The following is a 25,254-nucleotide window of genomic DNA, read 5'->3' as shown; positions in this document are numbered from 1 at the left end:
GAAAGACAAGTTGTTCTAGTAAGAACTAATCAGCCTATCTTCCTTTCACTGTCTCTACATCTGGACTAAACTGAGGTCCACGAGTTAGATCTCTTGCGCCTCAAATGTTCATGTGCCTGCCATCTTGGATTGGGGTGGATGTCATTACAAACTGCACCACTGAGGTGTCTGTGTGTGTCACTACAGCTATTCCAGATTTGGTTCAAATCTGTTAGAGCAGGGCTGCTCAATTTTGCCCCTCCTGCAGATATTAGCCTACAACTCCCATAATTGGCCACTGTGGCTGGGGGTTATGGGAGTAGTCAAAAAACAGCTGGGGGGCCTAAACTGAACAGGCATGGGTTAGAAAGTTCTCAAGTTAGTGCACTTGCACCTCAAAAGTTTATACATCTGCCATCTTGAATTGGGGTGGATAACATTGTGACAATCTTTGCTGTTGAGGTGTCCCTATATCTGTAGCAAATTTGATTCAAATCAGTTAAGCAGTTCACAAGTTAGCTCACTTGCACCTCAAAAGCTTGTGTCTGCCATCATAAACATATTTGTCCAGGACTGAAGCTGATGGGGGGGGGGAGGAACACACACACACACAACATTCTCTCTCTCATAAGCCTACTGAAGAGTAGGCTAAAAATGGGGAGATAAGTGTTCCTCTATTTGCATTCATTAAATTGACATATTGTCCTATTATAACCACCCCCCACCAAATGGCTAGGGTTGAACCACCTAGGGGAAAAGTTTTACATAATGAGTGCACTTTCAGTAAACTGAGCTCTTAAAACTCTCCAAACAAAATATATAAGCTGGTCTAGGCCAAAAGGGCTGCAAACTTTGACGTTCCTGCATATGTTGGGCTACAACTCCCATCATTCTTCAGTATTGTCCATTGTGGCTGGGAGCTGTAGTCCAGAAACAGCTGGAGTTGTGCAGTCCTGGTTTTCTTGACAGATGTGTACTACCAGCAACATCTGCAGGCAAGATACTATTGACAAGGTCGCATTGCAGGGGAGCTACCTGCTATTCCATCATTTCCAGTGACTGATGGTTCTCTTGTGTTCTTGTTTGGTTTGTAGCTGTCTAGTTCACCGTTTGAGGAAAGCAAGTTGTAAATTTGAGAGTACTATGCTTCCAGCATATTGGGACAACTGCAGATTGTAGCCCCATTCACATTTTATGTTCAACACTTGTACAATGAGTGTACAGTGTACACAAGTATAGATAATAAAGAAAATGCAGCTTTGAGGTGGATAAGAACATAAGAAGCCCTATTGAATTAGGCCAAAGGCCCAGTATTCTGTGGCCAACCAGGTGCATGTGGGCAGCCCACAAGTGGGGGGGACCACCCCCTCCTGCTAGTGTTCCCCAGCAACTGGTATTCAGGGGCATCCCACCTCTGATCCTGATGAAAATATACATCTGTTCAGGCTGGCAGCCATAGACAGCCCTATCCTCCATTAATTTGTTTACATTGCCATTTATCGCCCAGTTTGGAGAGAGATTTTTGGAGCTCCTCACGGTCTGTTGTGGATTTCACTACCCTAAATAGTGCCATCTGCAAATTTGGCCTCTAATCCTGTTCAACTATCTAGCTTGGAGGCCATCGCAAAGGATGATGGGAGTTGTAGTCCTAGCTGGAGAGCCTCAGGACAGATTAGACCCCGTGCTCTATGGCCTTCCTCTTGGAACGAGCTTCCGAGTACGTGCGGCCAATCAGGAAGGAGTTACTAAAGGAGTTGCGCGTGCAGGTGAAAAATGGGCAGCAACGCGAACTAGTTCTGACTCATAATATTTTCGCCTACGTTTTTCTGATCGGGTTGCGGGGATCTGAGGCTTCCTCTGCTGTTTACGCGCACACCTCATAGGGGAGGGGGATGGTCTGCTTTTAAAAATTGCGGCCGGTAGGCGGCGCGTGAGTTTAATTGATTTTTCCCCCCTCCTCCGCCGACAGCCAATGGCAACAGCACCCGGGCCCCTCAATGCGCATGCTCCTACAGACTCCGGTTGCCGGGGGGCAATCCAGAGTGAGTCTTGGCAGACTTCAGGGGGTTGAAGAGACAAAGACAGAGGTGAGCCTGCTGACTGCGCCGCAGTCGGGTAGAGACATCCCGGGCGTTGGGTAGTGGGGGTGGCGAGTGAGCCGCGGGTGGCGAGGAGGCCAGGTTTTCCGTTCCAGTGGCTCTGAAGTTGCAAAAGGGCCCGGGCTTGGCCCCACGTGGTGGAAGCAAGTCGCGATGTCGTCGGGGGTCTGAACGTTCCGCGGGTGGAACGCCAAGTAACAATTCGCGGGCCAATCAGGCGAGGCCGGGCGCGCACTCCGAACGTTGCCCGGGAGGAAGTTCTCTCGCGTGTCCGCCAGGCCCGCTCGTTTTTCCGTCTTCCCCAGACAACTTACAAACTGCGGGGAGGGTCAGCACCGCGGCGCCTGCGCGGGAAATTCAAACTCAACCAAGCGTCTACCTGGAGAGTTGAGAAAGGGAGGAAGGATGTAAGGAGAGAGAGAAAAAGAGGGGGCGGGTGTGTCCCCCGCAGAGGATATAAGCTTTAAGAAGGTCTTTACTGGATCAGACTAAAGTATTTCTCCTTTCTCCATGTAATCCCAGTGCTGGGATTACGGGAGTAGGGAGCAGAGCAGACCTGCCCCTTTTGTTTTGTTTTTTTTGTTAGCTATTGTTTTGTAGAAGACTTCAAGGCTGGTTGGGATGTGGCTAAAATCTGAGGTACTCATGGAGGAATCTTATAGATTCCATCTATAAGACTCCACACACACAGACACACACACCCTGTCTCCACAGTTCAAGTATTGCAGTGGCTATCTATGTTATCTTGAGGCAGTTAATTCCATAAGCTAATTATGCATGGAAGACAGGGATTTCCATTATGCATGGAAGATTTATGGATTTAAAAAAAAACTTCCTGATACCTACTGCTCCTCAGTTTCATTGGGTGACTCAGTTCTAGTATTGTGAAAGAGGAAGAAAAACTTCTGTCTTTCCACGCCCTTCATATTTTTATATATGTGTCACCACCTTCCCTTATAGTGGCTTGCTTCTAGGTAAGTGTGCATAGGCTTGCAGCTTTGAGTCATACTTCTGAGTATGGTTTGCCACCTGTTTCGTTCTATAAGGTGTTGCCTTATGTGGGGCACTGCAGCCCAATTGGACATATTTTTACGGAACGTATTGGACCATGTTTTCAAAGCACAACTAGAGAACCCTCTGATAATGTAAACCATAATGGTAGGGAGTAAATACTGCAACATAATTTGAAGATAATTGGGGTAGGAATTTTCAGAGAGAGATTTTACTGGTTACAGTATGATTATGATGAGACAAAACTTTAGTACAAGCCATAGGCCGTGACAGAACAGCATCAACATAAACATAGTAAACATTATTATTATTATTAATAATAATAATAATAATAATTCGATTTCTATACCGCCCTTCCAAAAATGGATCAGGCACAGAGAAATAATAAATAAATAAGATGGCTCCCTGTCCCCAAAGGGCTCACATTCTAAAAACACAAGATAGACACCAGCAACAGTCACTGGAGGTACACATGATCAATGTGTTCTAATGAATTAGAAGCTTTCTGTGAAATGGCAAAAATAAGTTTTTTAAAATATGCTAGCTGCATCTGCCAAAGAGCACCATAGGCACACCTTCTCATTACCCTGTAAACAAACAATAATAATAAAAGCTCAATTTTTGCAAATATGTTTAAATTAAATCAGTGCATTTCACTTGGTGTTCACTTGGCTTCATGCAAACGAAGCAAACGTTCTGGAAACTTGGGTATCAGCATACCCTACTGAGTGCAGAACGTTGGTATGAAAGAAGGAGGCTTGATCTAACCAGCTCACTAGTATGTGCTGCTTCGAGACACACAGCAAATATTGGTTACCTTGGTCTGCATTCTACAAAAGTATGTCACATTGAATTATTGTTCCACTCATGTTCTTTGTTCCTCTGTTCAGATATTCCCGGTGTTCTCTCTAAGGTCTGCACATGTGCATGCACTCACAAGTTTTTTTTTATATCCGCTCACTTAATTTTAGATTCCGCTCAGGTTGCATCAGGAAGGTCCCACTCTGAATGCATATGCTCACACACTGCCTTGATACTGCTGCGCAGAACAAAACTCATTCCAAACAGATGAAAAAAATTAGAGGGACAACTGGTTCTCTCGAATTTTCTAAATCTGTGTGTGGAATGGATTTTGTTCTGGGCAGTAGTATCAAGGCAGTGTGTGAGCACATGCATTCAGAGTGGGACTGTCCTGATTCAACCTGAGTGGGATCTAAAATTAAAGTGAACAGACATAAACAAACTTGTGAGCATGCACACGCCATATTTGTTAGATTTGAAAACCGTGCTTTTTAAGCATTTCTGAAGGCACCAGTGTGTGATGTCTACAAGTGCTTTCTAACATCCCTTGCTTAAAAAAAAATAGCAATTCCATGCTTTCTCTCTCTAATGCCCCTCTTTCCTGGGCATTGCCAAATGGCTGAGAGGATTGAACAGGTGGCCCTGGGGTCTGTGAGGAGCTGAGTTTAAAATAATGCTCCTTTTTGTTAGGCTGCATGGCAGATGGAGACTGATTTGACTTTTGACATGACTGCAGTTGTCTTCTTGGCCTGAGAGAGGCCCAAACACGTGCCATTAAAACAGGGATGGGTGGAAACTCTGTGCAGACTTTCCCCTTTGGTTGTAGGGTCTTCAGAATTTGTATTTATTTGTATATTGGTTTTCAACAAAGTTCTCAAAGTGGCTTACATAGAAAGCATAATAACTGAGAGAAGATGGTTTCCTGTCCTTGAAAGGCTCACATTCAGAGACATCAGCCATAACTGCTCGAAGGATGCTTATGTTGTGTTGAATAGGGACAGTTGCTCTCCCCCTGCTGAGTTGAGTGAGCCACTATTTTAAAGGGAAGCAGAAGTTGCCAAAATGTGTGTGTGTGAGGTGGGGGGGGGAGGAATGGGGGTTGGCCATACACAGTTTGGTGGCAGGCCATCTCCTTTGTATCCCAAGTTCAGCCCCTGGCATCTCCAAGGAGAGAGACTCCTGCCTGAAATCTTGGAGAGCTGCTGCCAGTCAGGATAGACAGTAGGAACACAGAAAGCTGCCTCTTACTGAGTCAGGCCATTGGTCCATCAGCAGCTCTCCCAGGTATTTGGTAGGAGCCTTTTTCTTTCCCTGCCCTAGCTGGAGATGCTGGCAGGGAGTGAACCTGGGACCTTCTGCATAGAAGTAAATGCTCTTCGTTTGAGCTATGGCCCCTCTCCCCAAGGGGAATATCTTGCAGCAGCCGATGCTTGTGTGTATTCACCCATCCAAATGCAAACCAAGATAAACCTTGTTTAGCAAAGGGGGCAACGCATGCTCTCTTCCACTGAGCTAGATGGACCAAATGTCTGACTTGGATCTATCCAGCTTCCTGTGTCCCTGTGTGTGTCGTCTTCCTGCAAAACCTGAACAGTTTGGAGAGCTGGATCCATCAGTCTGCTTGCTCTCAGCAGCAATTGAAGAGCATAGGAAGAATCCTGCTGGATCAGACCAAAAGTGCATCTAGTCCAGCATCCTACTTCCTGAAGTGGCCAATTAAATGTTCCTGGGGTGCCCACAAGCAGGGCATGAAGACAGCAGCCCCTTTTCCTTGTTGGTCTTCAGCAACTGGCGTTCAGTGCTATACTGCCTCTAGGAATGGGAGGTGCCATTTCTGTCATGGCAAATAGCCATTAACTGATTCCATGGTGGAATCAGTTGGATTCCGTCTCCATGGTGTGGTGCTGCTTCTTCTGTCTGCTTACCTTCAGCCAGGTATGTGATGCTGCAGAAAATCCAAGTAGCTGCAATCTGTTCAAGTTCCTGTCTGCCCCTTCTTCTTCTGCTTAAGTGTGCCCTCTTATTTTGCAGGGGTGGGGGTTGGGGAAAAGAGGCCTGCTCTTGGACATATTCAAAAGTAAATTGCAGGAAAGCCGTGTGTTTGAAGAGCTTTTCCTATTTAAATCAGGCCTTACCAATTTTTCTGTGGATCTAGGAGCAAGCCCAAACATTTAGGAGCCAGACAATGGAGCCTTGACAAAATTACCGGACTTAGAGATGAACATTGTTGGTGGGAGGGAATGGGCTTCCCTTTATCCCAGGGCTGCACAACTGCGGCCCTCCTCCATAATCCCTGACTATTGGCCACTGTGGCTGGAGATGGTGGGAGTTGTAGTCCCAAAGCAAGTGGAAGGCCAAAGTTGCACAGCCCTATTTATCCCCTTTTACAAGTGACGTACTTAGAACAGAAACAGGACTGCATGGGGTAAACATCTCTGAATATCCTACTCTTGGTGCCATACCATGTTACCTCTAACAGAAAATCCCAGATGTTTTTGACTACAATTTCCAGCATCCTCAGCCAAAGCCCAGTTCAGCTAGGGATTCTGGGAGCTGTAGTCAACAGCAACTGGGATTCCCTCTTAGAGGGAACACTGGTGCCGTGGTTAAATTTCTAGGCACCATGACTTCCTGGTGCCTGAGATTTTTCCAGCCCTGTTTTGAATACCCCTTCATCATTTAAATATCTCCTCATTACTGCATCGTGTCCTCTGTTTAATCAAATCAGTATGTTATCAGGAATATTTTTCACCACTTTCCCCCCCTGTTCTTCCTCAGTATTAAAAAAACATGCCAAGGAAACGGATGTTGGACAAAGACAGTGCTCCCAAGGTGAAGCGGACAAAAGGTAAGGTGTGGCACTTGATGCCTTGTTCCAGTTTGATTTGTTCAGGGAATGTTCTATGGTCCCAAGCACTGTTCCATGCAATAGGGATTCCCAGATTTTGTTGACTACAAGTCCCATCATCCTCAACCAAAAGATGTCGCTGCTGTGGGTGATGGGAGTTGTAGTCAACAACTTCTGGGAATCCCCAATTCAGGGAACACAGAACCCCAGTCTTTTATGCCTTTTTACCCTTTAGTGCTGCTATGGCTTGCAGTTGTAACATGCAGGGTTTGGGGGTTTTTTGGGGGGGAGTGAAGCTAATCTGAGGTGTGACTTTGCTGCAGCATGTACATACGTAAAGGCAAGCCTCGACATTTGCAGATCTGACATCTACAGTTTTGCGTATCTGTAGTCGGGTAATTGAGACCCGACCTCAGCATGCACGGGGTGGTGGTGGTGGTTAAAGGGTTAAATTTGTGTATCTGTGGGTTGGGGGTGGCCAGAAATGACCTTCAAGTTTATTTCTGCCCACAATTTTGAGGAAGCAGTGCCATTTTGTGGCTCATTTGTTTTACAGTCTCAGAAAACACTGATTTTTCATGGGAAAATGGCGCCGTTTGTACTTTGGCGGTGGGGGGGGGCATTGTTGGACAGCTGGAGACCTGCAGAGAACTGTAGGACACTTCCACCACCACTACCCTCCATATTTAGGGGCGAATGGAACCCCACGGAAACTGAGGGGTGTGTGTGTGTGTGTGTGTGTGTGTGTGTGTGTTAAAAAAAAAGTGTTTGTCGTGAGCCATCTGGGACAATTTGTGGAAAGACGAGGGAAATTCCAATGTGTGGAAAGTTGTTATATTTATTATTTATAATATAGTATATACTGTACTGCCAGTCAGTTGAGACAATACCGACCTAGGTGGCCCATTGGCCTGACTCAATAGAAGGCAACTTCCTAAGTTCCTGTAGAAAGAAAGGCAGCCTTTCATAAGAAAGTCAATAAGTTCATTTTTAAAAGAGAGTATGTTTAGGAACATAGGAAGCTGTCATTTACCAAGTAAGATCATTGGTCCATCTAGCTCAGTATTGTCTACCCAGACTGGCAGTGGCTTCTCCAAGGTTGCAGGCAGGAGTCTCTGCCAGCACAATCTTGGAGATGGCAGGGAGAGATCTTGGAACCTTCTGCATGCAAAAATGCAGGTGCTCTTCCCAGAGTGGCCCCATCCGCTAATTAGAATATCTCTCAGTGCTCACATGTAGTCTCTCATTCAAATGCAAACCAGGTCAGATGCTGCTTAGCAAAGGGGACCTTTCATGCTTGCTACCACAAGACCAGATTTCAGTTTCAACTAGGTTATTGTGAGCCTTCCCAAGTAGTAGTGTACCGGAGGGGCAGGATATATATATATATATATTAATTTTCTTTCTAAAAAAAGAAACTTGCATTAGTTGAAATTTTTAAAAATTCAATTTTAAAAAATCAGGCCTTTTTCCTTCTTCTTCTTCTTTTTCTTTTTTTGGTATTCATGTTACTAAAAACATATCCAACCCACTGTCCAGAGATCCAAAATAATCATTTTTCTGGCCCTAAGGGGGACAGGGGATTCTGCACATCTGTCTATTTCTCTAAGGTGTACCTGTCACTAATCCCATGTGTAGCAGCTCTCGCAAGAGTTCGCAAGTGAGCTGCCGGCAGGGGGAGAGGAAAGCGGCTTCACTGGTGGACAGCTTGTGGGGCGGGGGGAGAGAAGATAGCAGCGGGTGGGGGAAAACGACGGCCGTGGCCGGGGAAGAAAATGGCAACAGGTGGGAAGGGAAGAACTAGAGGCGCAGATGTTCTGCGCCCGGCCCAGCTAGTAATAGATTGTTGCTGCAGCCTCAGATCTTGCATCCTTGGCTTGCCGCATGCATTTGATTGCTCTTCTCTGGCCCATCCCCTGCTGTCTGCACTGAAAATTTCCTTCCCTTTCTGTCTCCTCCCTTCTATGATCCAGTCAGTCACCACTCACACTGCACAGAGCCAGGGCTGGTGTTGACCCTTGGACAGGGTGACCTTGGGCAGCTGGGCCTTGGACCTGACGTGCTTGCGAGGAAGAGACCTGCCCTGGTGGAGCTACCTGAAAACATCATCCAGGCGGAAGCGGGAGGGGTTCACACGGTGTGCCTCAGTGGAACAGGCAAAGTGAGTCTGGAATACTTGCTGTTGCCTGCATCGGAGTCACATGCCACATTGAGAGTGGTTATAACCTACCGAGTGCTGCCTTGTGTTTAAAATAGTGGCAAGGCCTAACCTGCAGGGTGGTTGTTTATGAAGCACCAGTAATTTTTCTAGGTGCTGTATGTAGAATTGAAAAATGAAACACACACTGCCTGCAGGCTTACAGTCTAATAGACATAATTTGAAAAGGAAAAGGGATGGGAAGGGAGGAACTGGCAATGGTGCAGAAGAGGGCAACCAAGATCATCGGGGGCCTGCAGCATCCTCCTTCCGAGGCAAGGCTTCAGCATCTGGAAAAGAGGTGACTACAGGGAGACAAGACAGAAGTCTATGAAATTATAAATGGAGTAGAGAGAGTGGACAGAGAGAGATTGTTCTCCCTCTCTCAAAACACTAGAACTGGGGTCATCTCCTGAATCTGAAAGCCAGGAAATTTAGGACTAACAAAAGGAAGTATTTTTTCACACAGTGTGGAATTCTCTGCCATGGGGTGTGGTGATGGCCACTAGCTTGGATGGCTTTAAAAGGGGCTTAGACAAATTCACGGAGGACTACCATTTCCATCATCCCTGGCTATTGGCCATGGAGGCTGGGGATTATGGGAGTTGTAGTCCCAACAATCTGGAGGGCCAAAGTTGTGTGAGCCTGCTCTAACTGCTACACTTTGCTGGCATTACAAGATGGTTTCTTCCCAGATTGCCACCCGACCTCAGTCTTGTAACTGAAATGGGGAAGACATGTTTCCCTGGGGTTCCTCTTGGATTTCTCCCCCCACCGTATGGCCTTTTCTGTTCCCAGATCTACACCTTTGGCTGCAATGACGAGGGTGCCTTGGGGCGGGACACTTCGGAAGAGGGGTCTGATTCTGTCCCGGGGCTCGTGGACCTGACTGAGAAGGTGGTGCAGGTGTCTGCTGGTGACAGCCACACGGCGGCATTGACGGATGATGGGCGTGTCTTCATCTGGGGAGCTTTCCGGGTGCGTTGGCTGCTGCGATCCTTGGCTCGGGCTTTTTCTTCTGGGTGGAGGCCACTCTTTTCTCATTGCATGCTTGTCTGTGTGCCTCCGCTCAGGACGAGAACGGCGTTATTGGCTTACTGGCTCCTTTGAAGGGTGGAGAGGGGCTTGCGTCTGCAAGCGGCAGCTCTGTTCCTGTGGAGCTGCAGCTGAATGTGCCGATCGTCAAGATTGCCTCAGGTGAGTGGCGGCGAGTTGTGCTGGAGCAGCCATGCCCACTCAAATGCCCTGGTGGGCCAGAGTGACCCTGACTTGCTGTGTGGGGGCCGAGGTCCTTTTTAGTGCCTTAATTATTGCATTACAAGGAAGACTTTGGTATTTGTGGGGGTTCCGTTCTCAGCAAGTACCGTGGATACTGAAGCTGCAAATGCCAGGTATTGGAAATCAGTGAAAATTTGGGCCTTAGGTTCTGAAGGGGGGGGGAACCCCACTGAAAAAAGCCAAGAAAGTGTCCTACTGTGCTCCACAGGTTTCCAGCAGTCCAGCAATGCCCCCCAAGAGACTCAGTTCTGCCATTTTTTGGCGAATAATCATGGTTTTTTTTCTTTTAAAAAGAACCACAAAATGGCCAGAAATGACTTCTGAGGTCATTTCCCGCCACCCCCGATCTGCAGATACACGAAACCCCACCCAACCCCCACACACGTATACCAAGGTAGGGTGTCAATTACCCGACCGCAGAGATACAAAACCATGGATGCTGAACCTGTGAGTCATGAGGTCCTTCTGTATAATTTATTATTAAAAAATCAATGAAAGCAAGGGGGTAGAGGCTTAGAGTTGGGGGGGGGGGAGGAGGCGAGGTGAAAAGGGGATGAGGTGTGGTGGCCATGGGTTCCAGACCAGGTGCAGGTGGAGGCCATCTGGTCTCATGTGGGCAGGCAAAAAAGCCCCCGCTGGCCACATCCAGCCCCCAGGCCTTAGGCTGTGCAGGCTTGTGCCTGGAGTGTCCATCCTGAGTGTCCAGTACAGCAGGGTCACACCATGTCCCGTGTGTTGTTGGACTACTACTCCCATCACCCCCAGCAACGGTGGCCAATAGTTATGGATGATGGGAGTCATAGTCCAACATCTGTAGGAGGGCCAAAGCCGTGCACCCAACTCTAGAGTTTCCACTGTGTAAAGGGCTGCCTTTACCTTGCTTGAATTTTGAAATGGAAGGTACTGGTTTAGGTGCATGGCAGCCCTTGGTAATCATTATGAAATGTGCCATATAAAGGAGGGATAAAGCAACCTTGGCTCTCCAGCTGCTGTTGAACTGCAACTCCCATCACCCCCAGCCACAATAAATGGTGGCTGGGGATTATGGGAGTTGTAGTCTAACAGCAGCTGGAGAGCCAAGGTTGCCTAACCCCGGATATAAAGCAATTGTGAAGCATCTTGAGGAGTGCTCCCTGTAACAGGGATTCCCAGATGTTGTTGACTAAAACTCCCAGCATCCCCAACTGCAATGGCCTTTGGCTGAGGATGTTGGGAGTTGTAGTCAACAGCATCTGGGAATCCCTGTCACACAAAACACTGACCCTGGGAGTCCTTAAAGGAGACAGATGTTGTCTTCAGGTGACTAGGCCGGAAGGTAGTAAGGAGATGAGATTTATTTATTTAACATATTTTTTATATACTGCCCAAAACTCACGTCTCTAGGCAGGACAGCACAAATCAAAACAAAATTGAAATGTGAAAACAATTCAGAATTTAAAGCAACGTTAAAATCTATGTGCCTAATTAGAAGCCTGGGTGAACAAATGTGTCTTGATGACCTTTTAAAAGCTGTAAGAGAGGGGAAGGCTCTGGTTTCAGTAGGGAGCACATTCCAGACTCTCGGGGCAGCAATGGAGAAGACCTGTCCCTGAGTAGGTGCCAAACAAGCTGGTCGCAACTGCAGTTGGACAACCCCAGATGAAGCAGCAATAGGTGGCAGGGCTCGTAATGAAGAATTGGCACCATTCTTCTTGACACGGCTGCTTCTTGACACCAGGCCTGCTCAATTTAGGCCCCCCAGCTGTTCTTGGACTACAATTCCCATAATCCCCAGCTACAGTGGCCAATAGCCAGGGGTTATGGGAATTGTAGGCCAACATCTGCAGGTGGGCCGAAGTTGAGCAGTTCTGCTATACAGTACCTCCTCTTAAGGCTGGCAGAATTATTCTGACTCTCAATTCCCCCTCACGCAAGCAACCAAAATTGCTCTCGTGGATCCTAAATCTATTCATATAAAATTACCCAAGTTGGTTGCCTGTTCGAGTCCCCATTGGGCAGCAGCGCTATAGGAAGATGCTGAAAGGCATCGCCTCATACTGCACAGGAGGAGGCAATGGTAAACCCCTCCTGTATTCTACCAAAGACAACCACAGGGCTCTGTGGTTACTAGGAGTGACACTGACTTGACGGCACACTTTACCTTTTTGCCTTACGGTGGAATTCTGCAGGACTGTTAGGGGTAATGTCGGGTGGTGGGTGGAAAACCTTTTGAGTTGCAGGTGATGCAGTTCTCCCTGTCTTTGCCTTGGCTTCCCAGGGAGCCATCACTTGGCATTAGTGTCCATGACGGGCATCCTTTACACCTGCGGCTGTGGAGACAATGGCCAGCTGGGGCGAGTGCATCCAGTCTTCACTGTCCGAGGAGGAAGGAAAGGATTGGGTAGGTTGTCGCCATATGCTTAATTCTGTTGCTTTGGTGAGGAGTTTCTGTGTGACTAACTGGACTCAGAGCAGAGGCATTGCCTTGGGATGGTGGTGATGGACTGGGATTATTACTGCATTTTCCCGAATAGAAGGCAGCTCTGAGTTTAAGACAACACCTTAAAAGATAGAGGTTAAATTCAGGTTATAGCTGTTTTTACCGACAAGAAAGAGGACTCTGAATATAAGAAATTCATATTCTCATCCATTCACTCACTCACTTAACAGGAGAGAACTGGGGGGAACCTCCTCTTGAATTCGGGTAAATATGGTCGTTGAAAATATTTATATATAACTTCTCAACAAAAAATCCCCAAAGTGCTTTACATAGCCGAAGAGAAAACAAAGTGGTTTCCGGTCTCAAAAGACATGGGAGGAGAGCTGGTCTTGTGGTAGCAAGCATGCATTGTCTCCTTTGCTAAGCAGGATCCACCCTGGTTTACATTTGGATGGGAGACTACATGTGTGAGCACTGTAAGCTATTCCCCTTAGGGGATGGGGCTGCAGCTCAGTGCCTGCATGCATAAAGTCCCAGGTTCAGTCCCTGAGACCTGCATCTTCGGGTAGGGCTGGGCGAAACTCCTGCCAGTCTGGCTGTTCAGGCCACACATGAATTTCCCCCACACTTGCACTGCCTCCTGTTCACCCAGTCCCTCAACGTCTTCTTCCCTCTTCCAGAGCGGCTGCTGCTCCCACAACCTGTCATCTTCAAGCAGAAAGGCTGTAGGACCAAGGGACACGTTCGGGACGTCTTCTGTGGCTCTTACTCCACCATTGCCATCACTGAGGAGGGACATGTCATTGGGTTTGGCCTCTCCAATTATTACCAGCTGGGTGAGTTACTGCCTCAGCTAGGCTCAGGATCTTCAAGCCGTAGCTCAGTGGCAGTGAGCCCCTGCTTTGCATGGAGAAGGTCCCCAGTTCTGCCCCTGGCAGCATCTCCGGTAAGGCTGGGAGAGATTCTTGCGGAAACCTTGGAGAGATGCTGCCAGTCAGTGTAGATGAGACTGAGCTAGATGGACCAAGGGTCCAACTCTGTTTAAGGCAGCTTCATATGGTCCAGTGTTGGGGATGGAACTGTAGCTCAGTGGCAAAGTGTCTGCTTGCATGCAGGAGGTCCCAGGTTCAATTCCTGGTAGCATCTCCAAGTAAGACTGGGAAAGTCCGTTCCTGAAACCACCACCTCCTTATGTACCACTTCCCAACAAAAGTTCTCAAAGTTCTTTATTTTACATAGAAAAACAAATAAGATGGTTCCCTGTCCCAAAAAGGCTTGCAATCTAAAAAGAAACCTAAGGTAGACACTAGCAACAGTCACTGGAGCGATGCTGTGCTGGGGTTGGAGAGGGTCAGTTGCTCCTCCTGCTTAACATAAAAGGTGCCTCTTTGCTCAGTTAGCAGGGGTAAGGTAATCTTGGAGAGCCACTGTCAGTCAGCATAGGCCAGTGGTCTCCACTATGTGCAGAGGTCACTAATGGCCTCCATGAGCTCCATGAGTCACTAATGGCCTCCATGAGCCCTGAGCCAAGGCCCCCACCTGCCCGAGATAGTGGAGGTGGGGGGAATACTGCTGGCCCCGAGGAGCTGTGCCACTGCTGTAGCAGGTAATGTAACCACCGTGCCCCCCCCCCCTAAAAACCCTGGTGCTCGTATAGAAGAATCTTTATTGGATTCCCCTTTACAAGCACTAGAACCGGGTGGGTGACCCGATTCAACCTCATTTCTAGCAGAACCAGTCTGCGGACGGGGCGGCTTGGTTCGAACAGCCTGGAGCGGTTCCGTGCACACCCCTTTTTTGAGCATCTTCTTTTTTAGTATAGTTAAAATTTCCAATAACACAAACTAGACGTTTAATATTCGCCAATAACCTTCTGCCAGGAACAAAGCCTCTCTGAACTTCATCAGTGTAAGCGGGAATAGCTCTGTTTAATCTTTTAGCTAAAAATGGTTGTCCAGATCTTGAAATCTTGATTCATCAAAGCTTTTGGACGATATGGATCTGGATTTGTCACACATTTATAAGGTTTAGGAATTATTCTATGTGCAACTCTTACTTTCTTAATAAATTTCATACAATTAGAAGTGACTTCAGGCTGACTTAAAAGGTTCTGGAGGGTTACTTGCAAAACCTTTCCCCCATGTGTCTCATAAAGGACTGTGCTACTGATGCGTTTCTAGACTAATGTTGTCTAGAGCTGGTTTGTGTGGACTCTGGCTGGACAGTAAGCCCCAAGCCAAACAGTTCTATGGTTGTTGAAGCCGTGTCGGAGCCTGGTCAGTGACTCTAGATCAGTCTTCAACTTGTGGCAGCCAACATCAAAGGAGCGGTGTGCTTCTGAAATTGGGATCAGAGCAATCTTTTTACTGAAGATAGATCAAGGAAAGCATAGAGTAACCCCCAGTCCATCCACACAGGCAGACTGTGCAAAGTATTCAGACTCATCTGAAGTTTTGCCCAAGCCCAATAAACAATTGGTCAGAGAGCTGCACTTTGGGCTGATGAGGTCTTCCACTGGCCCTCAAGCCTTACAGTGAATCACACTGGTGTAGACAGTACTGAGCTAGATGGACCAATGGTCTGTCTCAGTTTAAGGCAGCTTCCTTTGTCTGTTCCTGTGAACTGAACTCTTTGCTAAGGATCTTACAATCCTAAATCCTTGGGAGGAGCAGAAAAGGGAGGGAGGGAGAAGGAATCTCTTCTACAGGCTGGATCCTGCTCAAGCGGTTAGAAATGCAACCGTTCCATTTATTATTGAGGTTCTGCACTCCAAGCCAATTCTAGGGTTCTCAGATGTGGGTTCCTAGATGTTGGACTACAGCTCCCAATTATACCCAGCAGCAAAGACCTCTAGATGATGGGTGTTGTAGTCTTAACAGCACCTGGGGACCCAAGTCTGAGAACCCCTAATCTTCCATAACTCTGGGCGCTGTGCTGGGTTATGAGTTTTAAGGGCTTATGTAATGAATCAGACATTTGAATCTTCCCATTGACTTATCCTGCACTGGGGTGTGCACTGGAGATGCTCACCTATGTGCAGCTCCAACGGGACTGTGCGCATTATTTAGCTTTGGCTATTCGGGGCTGGACCTAAGAATCATTTGTGACCTACCCTACGGCTATGGGAAGCGCTCTACAAATGTTGGTTTAAAGTGCTTGGGCTTTCTTGCCTGTCTCTAGGTTCACAAAACATCGACACCTACTATTCCCCAAAGATTCTGACGGCCTTTAAGAACTCCACTAAATCCTGGATTGAGTTCTCTGCTGGGCAGCACCACACTGTGTGCCTGGACTCGGAAGGTGAGCAGCCAAGGGCCCTGTGTAGCGTTTGGCAGGGCATTGGAGAATCCACGGAGGAGAGGGCTATCAATGGCTACTAGTCTATGGGTCACCTCCAGCCTCAGAGGCAGGACGCCTCTGAATACCAGTAGCAGTAGCAACTGTTGCTATCAAAATTCGAGCAAAATACCAAGTGCTGATTATCCTATATAATAAAAGGCTAAGTGAGTGGCCGTGGCTTTGGAACGTTGGGGATCTGTGTCCCTGCCTCCCTGGGCTGTTCTGGGCCTGCGCGAAGCGCAGGCCCAGAAGAGCCCAAGGGACACAGGACCTCAGACACCAGTGTCCCACAGCCACGGGCGGCCATTAGCCGGTGTGTGGCGGCGGGGGAAAGTGGCCGAGGCGGCGGCTCCGCCACCGCCTCGGCCATAAGCTGCGGCACGGCGAGAGGAGGCCGAGACAACCAGAAGCGGCCGCCCTGAAAAAGGCGAGGGCAATGGCGGCGGGGGAAGACCGAGACTGGGGACAGGGAAGCTGGGCGAGGTGGCGGCAAAGCCGCCAACGAGGCCCCCGCCCGCTCACAGCTGTCGCCGCCGCCTGCTCACCCGCCCTCCCAGCTGCCCAAAATGAAGCTGGGCGAGGTGGCGGCAAAGCCGCCAACGAGGCCCCCGCCCGCTCACAGCCGCTGCCCCCGCCTGCTCACCCGCCCTCCCAGCTGCTCAAAATCACCTTCCCCGCTCCCCCCCCAAAAGATTAAGGGCCAAAATGGCCCATGAGAAGGTCGCCGCCCCCGCCTATCGCCCTCCCATCTGTCGAAGACCACCTTACCCGCTCCAGCCCGAGGGAAAAGAGAGGAGCTCACGAGCAGAGCTCCTCTCTGTGCTAAGTCACTGCTCAAACTGCCGCTATGGACGCAAAGGACGCCTATTGCGTCCATTGTGACAGTATGGGCAGCAGCTTAACACAGAGAATAGCTCTGTTTCCGAGTTCCTCTCTTCTCCTTCGGGCTGGAGCGGGTAAGGTGGGCTCCGGCAGCTGGGTGCGCGGGAGGGCGATAGGCGGGGGCGGCCACCTTCTCATGGGCCATTTTGGCCGTTATTCATCCACACACACACCCCCAAAAAGTAAAAGCAAAATAAGGAAGAACAAAAACAGAGACAACAACAAAACAAAAAACAAAAAGAGAGAGGGGACAAGGGGGGGGGGAAGAGACAGAAAGAGAGAGAGAGAGACAGAAAAGACGGGATAGAAAGCTAGCGCCCGTAATCATAACGGGCTTAAAAATACTAGTTACCCATAAAGCCCTTAACAGCTTGAATTCACAGTGCTTATGAGAGAGCTGCCTTTGTCATGAACCCTGTCTATTCAGCTCATCTGGGGAGATCCAGCTATGGTTGCCACCAGCTTGTTGGGTGGCAACTTGGGACCAGGCCTTCTCTGTGGTTGCCCCAGGGCTTTGGAGTACATAGACTGTCCAAATAAGAGCTTTTCCATCTACGATTGCTTTTAAAAAGACCCTCAAGCCACATCTGTTTTCTCAGGCTTTTCGTTAGAATTAACTTTAAACTGTTTTTATTCTGTAAAATTGTTTTCATGGTTTTAAAATCTTTTTTTACATTTGTTGTGTGTTAAATTATGTGCACTCCCTAGGGATACACACATCTGGAGTTATATAAATAGGATAAATAAAGCAATTTATATTTCTGCTAGCTGAGTTATGTATTCAGTCTATTCCTGCTGCTTTCAAACAGGAACAGTGTATAGTCTGGGCAGGGCAGACTACGGTATGCTGGGCCTGGGTGAGGGAGTTGCAGAGAAGAATACACCCATAGCCATCCCTGGACTGCCAAAGTCGACATCCGTTGCCTGCGGAGAACGTGTTGGCTATGCAGTCACGGAAGATGGTGAGTTTGGACAGCGTCTGGGCTATGGAGCACTGCACCCACAAGCTGACTGCAGTTCAGGAATAGTGTGGCTGCTAGAACTGGTGATGGAGCAGAAGTGCATTTTAAAAAAAATTGGCCCAGCTTTCTAGTCCTCATGGTTATCTGCGAAAAATAGATATAAGACAAAATCTGGAAGCTAGAAATGCCAACTTGAGTGCATTAACCAAAAAAGGCAGAGTATAAAATGGATTGATTAAATGTGATCATGTCTGTGTTGACTCTTAGTGACCACATAGATTCTCTCCAAGATGATCTGTCTTCATCTTGGCCTTTTAGGTCTCTCAGTGCTGACGTAATCGAGTCCATTCACCTTGCTGCTGGTCGTCCTCTTTTTCTTTTTCCTTCAGCTTTTATTTTTCATTCAATATGTTGGTTCTAGGTTGGCAAAGGAGTAAGACAAGGCTGTATACTTTCTCCTTATTTATTCAACTTATATGTTGAATGTTTCCTTCAACCTTTTCCAGTCTGTTGGCCACTATGTCGTTCTCCAAATTTGCTGGCATAGTATAGTTAGAGCCTTGACTAGGGATGTGCAAACCGGCTCATGTTGAGCCAGTTCAATGTCAAACCAGTTCAGTTTGACAGTTCGGGGTCAAACCGGTTCGGTTCGACAGTTCGGGGTCAAACCGAACCACCCCCTGTTGGGTCCGATCCCAAACTGAACATCCCCCAAATATTCGGGGGGTTCGTGTATGGTTTTCACCCTTCCAGGGAGCTGCTGGAGGGGGAGGGGGGTCTGCGGAGGTTCCCCCTCCCCCCTGCCGGCTTTCCTTATCCCCCCCTCTGGCTGGTTCAGCTGGCTGTTCGGCCTCTACATGGCCCAATCACACAGGCACGCAGCCTCCAAAATGGCCACCAAGCAGAGAAGGCCGAACAGCTGGCTGAACCAGCCAGAGGGGGGCATAAGGAAAGTTGGTGGGGAGAGGGGGGGCCTCCGTCTACCCCTCCCCACTGCCTCCAGCAACTCCCCAAAAGGGAATAAGGTTAAAATATTTTTTTTTAACACCGAAAAATGTTCACTACCCCCTGAACTGAACTGGTGGGGGGGTGTTCAACAGGGTTCGATAATACTGAGCTAGATGGATTGATGGTTTGACTTTATATAAAGGCTTTGGAATGCGCTCCCTGCTGAAATAAGAGTGACCCCATCTCTGACAGCTTTTAAAAAAAGACTCTTGATGCATTTAATTACCCAAGTTTTTATACTAGAATTGTGGTTTTAAATTACTTTAATTTCTGTTTTAACTTGCTTTAAGTTTGTTGTAATCCACCCTCACCTGAGATGTGAGTTTGAGATAGTGTACAAATATACTTTATATATAAAGCTGCTGCATAAGCATCTTCTCTGATCTGCTTCAAAACTGGCTACGGGAGCTGAAGCAGCAAGGTAGATGACTGGAGCGCAAATGGAGAAAGACTCAACTCGAATCCGACAAAGACTTGATTCAAATCTGACAGATTACAACAAAGAGTGCATTTGAAGACCTATGTTCAGGCAATACATGCAGCAAAGAAGTAATACTTTTCTGGCTGTATTGCATCCACAAACTCAAGTCCAGTGGAGATGTTTAAGGTTGTGAGGGGGCTAGTACATGTCCCACCTCCCTTTAATCAGAATTTTGAACCATCAGTTACCCGCTGTGATATTTTTAATGAGTTCTTTGCAGATAAAATCTCTCGTATTTGGGCCAACAATTATTGCAGAGTCTAATACTTATTATTGTGAACCGCCCAGAGACACGAGTTTGGGGCAGTATAAAAGTTTAATAAATAAATAATGCGGAGGTGTCCAGCAACCCTTCTTATATGGTTATGCTGGATAGGTTTCCAGTTTGTAACACCTGAGGATGTGGATAAGCTGCTTGGAGCAATGCAGCCTATCCCCTGTTCTCTTGACCCTTGTACAACATGGCTTATAATGTCTGGCAGGGGGATTGTTGTAGAGGTAGATACTATAAATGCTTCTCTGAGGGAAGGCAGGATGCCTTCAATAATTGCCTGTCTTAAGGAGGCAATTATTAGACCCCTTCTAAAGAAGCTTGCATTAGATCCCTCAGAGTTGAGCAATTATAGGCCTGTTTCCAACCTCCCATGGCTGGGCAAGGTAATTGAGAGGTTGGTGGCCTTCCAGCTCCAGACAGTCTTGGAGGAAACTAATTATCTAGACCCATTTTAAACTGGTTTTCGAATGGGCTATGGGATGGAGACTGTCTTGGTCAGCCTGATAGATAATCTCCAGTGGGGAATTGACAGAGGGAGTGTGGCTCTCTTGGTCCTTTTGGATCTCTTGGCTTTCAATACTATTGACCATAGTATCCTTCTGGAGCATCTGAGAGGGGTGAGAGTGGGAAGTACTGCTTTGCAGTGCAGTGGTTTCATTCCTGCCTCTTGGGCAGATTCCAGATGGTGTTCCTTGGAGACTGTTGCTTTTCAAAATGTGAACTTTTATATGGCGTTCCCAAGGGCTCCATACTGTCTCCAATGCTTTAAAACATCTACATGAAACTGCTGGGAGAGATCATTAGGAGATTTGGTGCAGGGTATTATCAATTTACACCCAAAATCTATTACACCCAAATCTATTTTTCCATGTCAACATCAGAAGAAGAAGGCATAATCTCCCTAAATGCCTGCCTGGAGGTGGTGATGGGCTGGATGAGGGCTTATAAACTGAAACTGAATCCCAATAAGACAGGTATTTATTCTGAGGTATCAGAACTCGGGAGACAATTTTGATCTGCTGGTTCTGGATGAGGTCACACTTCCCCAGAAGGAACAGGTATGCAGTCTGAGGATGCTTCTAGATCCAAACCTCTCCCTAGTATCCCACGTTGAGGCAGTGACCAGAGGTGCTTTCAATCAGCTTTGGCTGATACACCAGCTGCATCTGTTTCTTGAGCAACTGCATCTACCTCAGGACAGTAGTCCATATGCTGGTAACCTTCAGACTTGACTACTGCAGTGTGCTCTATGTGGGGCTGCCTTTGCACATAGTCTAGAAACTGCAGTTGGTACAGAATGCGGCAGTCAGGTTGGCCCCCGGGTCATCTCTGAGAGACCATATCAGTCCTGTGTTGAAAGAGCAACACTGGCTGCTGGGCAAAATACAAGGTGCTGGTTATAACCTGTAAAGCCCTAAATAGCTTAGGCCCAGGGTCAAGAGAACATCATCATCACATTTATGTATTATTATTTATTTATCACATTTGTACACCGCCCCAAACTTTCATCTCTGAACTATGAGCCGCATCACCCATTGAGATCATTTGGAGAGATTCGTCTGCAGTTGTCACCAGCTTGTCTGGTGGCTGCACAGGGACGGGGCCTTCTCTGTTGCCACCCCAAGACTCTAGAATGCACTCCCTGCTGAAACAAGAGCCTCCCTGTCTCTGACAACTTAAAAAAAAAAGTCTTTAAAGACACATTTATTCACCCAAGCTTTTTAACTAGACAATGGTTTTAAATTTGTTCTAAGGTTTATTTTGGTTTTAAGTTTTTTATGTTGTAAACTGCCCAGAGATAGAAGTTTGGGGTGGTGTGCAAATATGATAAATGAAATATGTTCAGCGCTGAATCCTCAAAACCATGATCTTAGTGTGTGCAGTCTTGAGATCTAGAAACTTAAACAAACTGAGGGCTGTCAGAAATGTAGAGTGCAGATTATAGATTGTATGATTAAGCTGGACATGCATTTACCAACCAGCTGAGGAATACTCCAGAGCTATTTCAGCCTCACAGCATTCCTGTTCTCCCCTTTGACTGTAGGTTGTGCATTTGCCTGGGGAATGGGATCTAACCTCCAGCTGGCCACGGGGGAGGAAGACGATGCTTGGAGCCCAGTGCAGATGTCGGGTCAGCAGCTGCAGAACCGCACGGTCCTCTCCGTGAAGGGCGGAGGGCAGCACACTGTTTTACTAGTCAAGGACCGGCAGAGTTGACCAACTTCTGCAGCCTCGGCAAGAAGCCCCCAAGGGGCACCACTTTCCTGAGTCTTCGGCAGGGGTGCTTGAAAGACTGGCTTTTTACAACTTCCTGTGAAACCTCCAGATATTTTTCTGGAGAGGAGAATTAGCTCATATAAAAAACTCTCTCTGATGCTGGAATTGGTTTATATTTAATTGATTTTCCTCATTACACTCTCAAAGCTCCTGGTGGTTGGAAAAAGGACTCTCTCATATTTTTTTAAAAGGGATGGATTCTTCTCTAAAACACTGATTTCCCACATTTTTAACCGTTTTACTTGCCATTTCCCTTGCTTATTTCTGAGGGATAGCTGAGATCTCCAGAATGTGTAATCAGTTTACCTCACCGTCCACTCTGGGGATTTCTGCTTTAGCCTCTAGATTCCTTCTCTTATTTTTGAAAAAGTTCTTTGCCCACCAGATTGCAGGATGTTGCCACCTCTCTGTTTTTGACACTAGCTTCCTGTTTGTTCCTTGTGATGAAATCGAGCTTGTATTCACCTGAGAGAATGCCTTATTTTAATATAGGTCTACTCCAGGTTGGCTTCCGCCTCCCCTGCCACCCTGACTAAACACAGAGAGTTGGGAGCAGATAGACACACAGAAGCCACTATTGGATGCAGAATTTTCCTTCCAGCTGCTTCTTGAAGGGGGTTTGAGAGAGGCGAGTGACACAGACCTATGTTTAAAGATGAGAATGTCTAAAGTCTGGCTCCTGTAGCAGCAAGCATACAGAAGGGCTGTAAAGCAACTTTTCCAAAAGGAGCTGAACTCCTCAAGAGGTCTGTGGAAGGTGAAGATGCATTCCTCAAGTGCAGCTTCTCCTCTGTGTTGTAGTGTCCAGAGGGGAAAGCTCTCCCTGTTGAAAGCTCTCACTTGGTTTGAAAATTTTGAAACACAGGGACAAGGTTTCTTGCCCTTTTGGATATGCTTCCTCAGTAAATATTTCAAGATTGGGGCTAGAATTCCTGAATTCAAAGAAGTGGTTACTGTGAGGTCTTCTTCAGGGTGTTTGTCAATATTAATGTCTACAAGGCAACTACCCCTCCTGTTTTTCAACAAAATCAAGGTCATCCCTAGATTGCAACACAATCCAAGTCATCCTTGAACCCTCTTTTTTTTAAAAAATAATTTTTAAAGCAATGCCTGTGCTTGGGTTTTTCTTTGAATATTAAAACCCAGTGCTTAGCACAGTTGTTCCCAATTTTGGATCATTCAGCAACAACTCCCATCACCCCCAGCTACAATTTATTGTGACTGGAGATGCTGGGAGTTGTAGTTCAGTAACATCTGGAGGAACCCAGGTTGGGAACTACTGGCTTAGCAGAGAGGGAGCTTGCTCACAAGACCCTTAAGTGGGTAGAACAAGCATCCTACCCGGCTCCTGATTTTCTATTGTGTGCAAGTTTAAAGCAAGGTTGGAGGAGGTGAAAGTGATCGTGTGGGGGACAAACACAGGCTCTGAATGTGGTGTCCTACCTTGGTAATATCCTGGGTAAAAGCGTTGGGTGGGATCTTGCCATTGGAGCCTCTGCTCCCCTCTTACACCATCATGTTTTCCTCTTTCTCCTCCCTAGCTTTTAACTCGCACAGGACCCAAAACCAGGAGTGAACACAGCTCCCAAAGCTGTGTAAAATGCTTGTCCGGCCCTCTTAACAGTTGTGTGAACAAACTCCCTATCTGCTAAGCCAAGCTTGGGCAAACCTGGCCCTCCAGCTGTTGTGGCTGGGAATTATGGGAATTGTAGTTCAACAGCAGCTAGAGGGCCACATTTGCCCACTCCTGTGCTAAACCCTTGGCTTTAAGGCATGTGAACAAGTCTAGCATTTCACATTCTCTCTGTTGGTTCTGGTATTCTGTCACTCATCCAACCACAGTGGACACCTGACCTGTCCGTCTGGCTGGCTGGTTTCCTTGATCGAGCATGGAGGAAAATATCACAGGGTCTTGCTTTTACCTTATTGGCCCTTCCCATTTAGAGCCACAGTTTTTAATATTTTAGCCCATCTTTCCTTTGAGTCTAGTGGGGTCTTTAAGGCCTTGCCCTTCTAAGACTTTGGAAAGCAAAGAGGAGGAGGACTAGCCCAGTTCCAGCTATAGACGGAGTGTGCACACATTAACCAGATTAGGACTGTTCTGGGCTCTGATAGCTTCAGCCTCATTCTCTCTTGAAGTCTCATTTGGAAGATCCTGAACAAGAACGGCCGTTCTAAAAATTGCATTAAAAAATTACAGCAATTTTCGGATGGGTGGCGGATGGGTGGGAAAAGTAGGAAAGTGAGATATTTTGGCAGTGTTTGCCACAGAGGTGCGTGCACACATGTAAAACATGTTTTGAAGTAAATGGGAGTGAACTGTCATAACCTGCGTTGCAGCAATACTTGAGGGCAGGTAAAGGAGTGGGAAGTAATCTTACTCTGCTTGGTGTTTTACTGAATAGATGTCAAACTGTAAAATTCTAACGTTTGGAATAAATTTAATTGTAATAGCTCTGTGTGTGCATCTTCTCCAAGGCAGTTGATGGTGGCTTTGGCATTTAAGTGGAACTATAGACTCTGTTCTTGTTAAAACCAAGCTGGGGGCCAATAGGGAGGGGAAGAACAGTATTATATAGATGCAGGAAAGATGCAGTGTCTACTCTGTTGTGATTGAGAATATGGGTTCTGATCTGCCCAATCCAGGCAACAGCTGTTAAAACAGCTGTTATAAATATCTGGGGTGGTGGTGGGGGAGAGAGAGCTGTGTGCAGAGAGATTGTGGTCCTTTATTGATTAACCAAGAAAGAGATTCTTGGGTCATGATGGACAATGAAAAAGACATGGGTGTGTGTGGGTGAGTGGGTGTCAGCTGTGAAAAAGGCAAATCCATGCAAGAGATTATTAGGAAAGGGATTCTGCCTTGTTTTATCTGAATTCAAGGCTAGATTTCCCCCCAAGTTCTCTGATTATAGAAATTTTTTTGTGTGGGGGGGGTCATCTTAAATTCAGAGCCCTCTTCCTTTTGGGTAATACTGGTAAAACGCATTTTTAAAGGGGGTTGTCTTAAATTTAGAGACACATTTGGGTAAATACAGTAACAAGCCCTTGGATAAATCAATGGCATAGCCACATTTTGAATAATTCTGGTTACCTCATTTCAAATCGGATCTCTGCAAGCTGGAAAGGGGGCCACCAAAATGGGGAAAAGGGACCCTCTGAGCTTTAGTCTCCCAATCACAGACGCTCCCTCCATCATACACAGATCCGTCTCTAGTTTAGATGAAGCCTGTAAGTGGGACAACCCACTCAGCAGGGGAGAGTGAGTGACTTTCCCAGGTGGGACTTCACCTCATTTTGGAGACTGTTTGCGTATAGCCTCTTCACATAATGCATGAATGAGGCAGACCTTTGATCCTATCCCATGAGGTTCTTATGTGTGTACTGAACATGTTTCAA

The 25,254-nt window shown here is 47.1% G+C and overlaps 1 protein-coding gene across 5 annotated transcripts; it reads left to right on the top strand.

The window, feature by feature from the left end:
* The first annotated feature begins 1,797 nt into the window (after positions 1-1,797).
* On the top strand, positions 1,798-24,308 carry RCC1 (regulator of chromosome condensation 1). Of its 5 annotated transcripts, XM_053268283.1 has the most exons (11): positions 1,803-2,066; positions 5,439-5,825; positions 6,669-6,738; positions 8,712-8,899; positions 9,734-9,913; positions 10,009-10,132; positions 12,471-12,593; positions 13,313-13,468; positions 15,813-15,932; positions 17,663-17,815; positions 21,623-24,308. In XM_053268283.1, exons 3-11 carry the CDS (start codon positions 6,681-6,683, stop codon positions 21,793-21,795), a joined length of 1,275 nt encoding a protein of 424 aa, XP_053124258.1. In that variant the 5' UTR covers positions 1,803-2,066; positions 5,439-5,825; positions 6,669-6,680; the 3' UTR covers positions 21,796-24,308. The 5 variants fall into 5 exon arrangements, with proteins under 5 accessions (XP_053124261.1, XP_053124258.1, XP_053124257.1 ...); XM_053268282.1 differs by lacking the exon at positions 5,439-5,825 and having other exon boundaries at positions 1,805-2,066; XM_053268284.1 differs by lacking the exons at positions 1,803-2,066; positions 5,439-5,825 and adding an exon at positions 2,135-2,485.
* The last annotated feature ends 946 nt before the right edge of the window (positions 24,309-25,254 follow it).

This window comes from Hemicordylus capensis, chromosome 7 (assembly GCF_027244095.1).
Source record: "Hemicordylus capensis ecotype Gifberg chromosome 7, rHemCap1.1.pri, whole genome shotgun sequence".
NCBI lineage: Eukaryota > Metazoa > Chordata > Lepidosauria > Squamata > Cordylidae > Hemicordylus > Hemicordylus capensis.
The sequence above is the reverse complement of the archived record's forward strand: the minus strand, read 5'-3'. Positions and strand labels throughout refer to the sequence as shown.

What these genes read in the sequence shown, in the direction of transcription:
- RCC1 (XM_053268283.1), top strand. Translation starts at nt 6,681, where the DNA reads ATGCCAAGGAAACGGATGTTGGACAAAGACAGTGCTCCCAAGGTGAAG. An exon ending in CAAGGTGAAGCGGACAAAAG is followed by an intron (nt 6,739 to 8,711) that starts GTAAGGTGTGGC and finishes TCTATGATCCAG; the next exon opens with TCAGTCACCACTCACACTGC. An exon ending in CTCCAATTATTACCAGCTGG is followed by an intron (nt 13,469 to 15,812) that starts GTGAGTTACTGC and finishes GCCTGTCTCTAG; the next exon opens with GTTCACAAAACATCGACACC.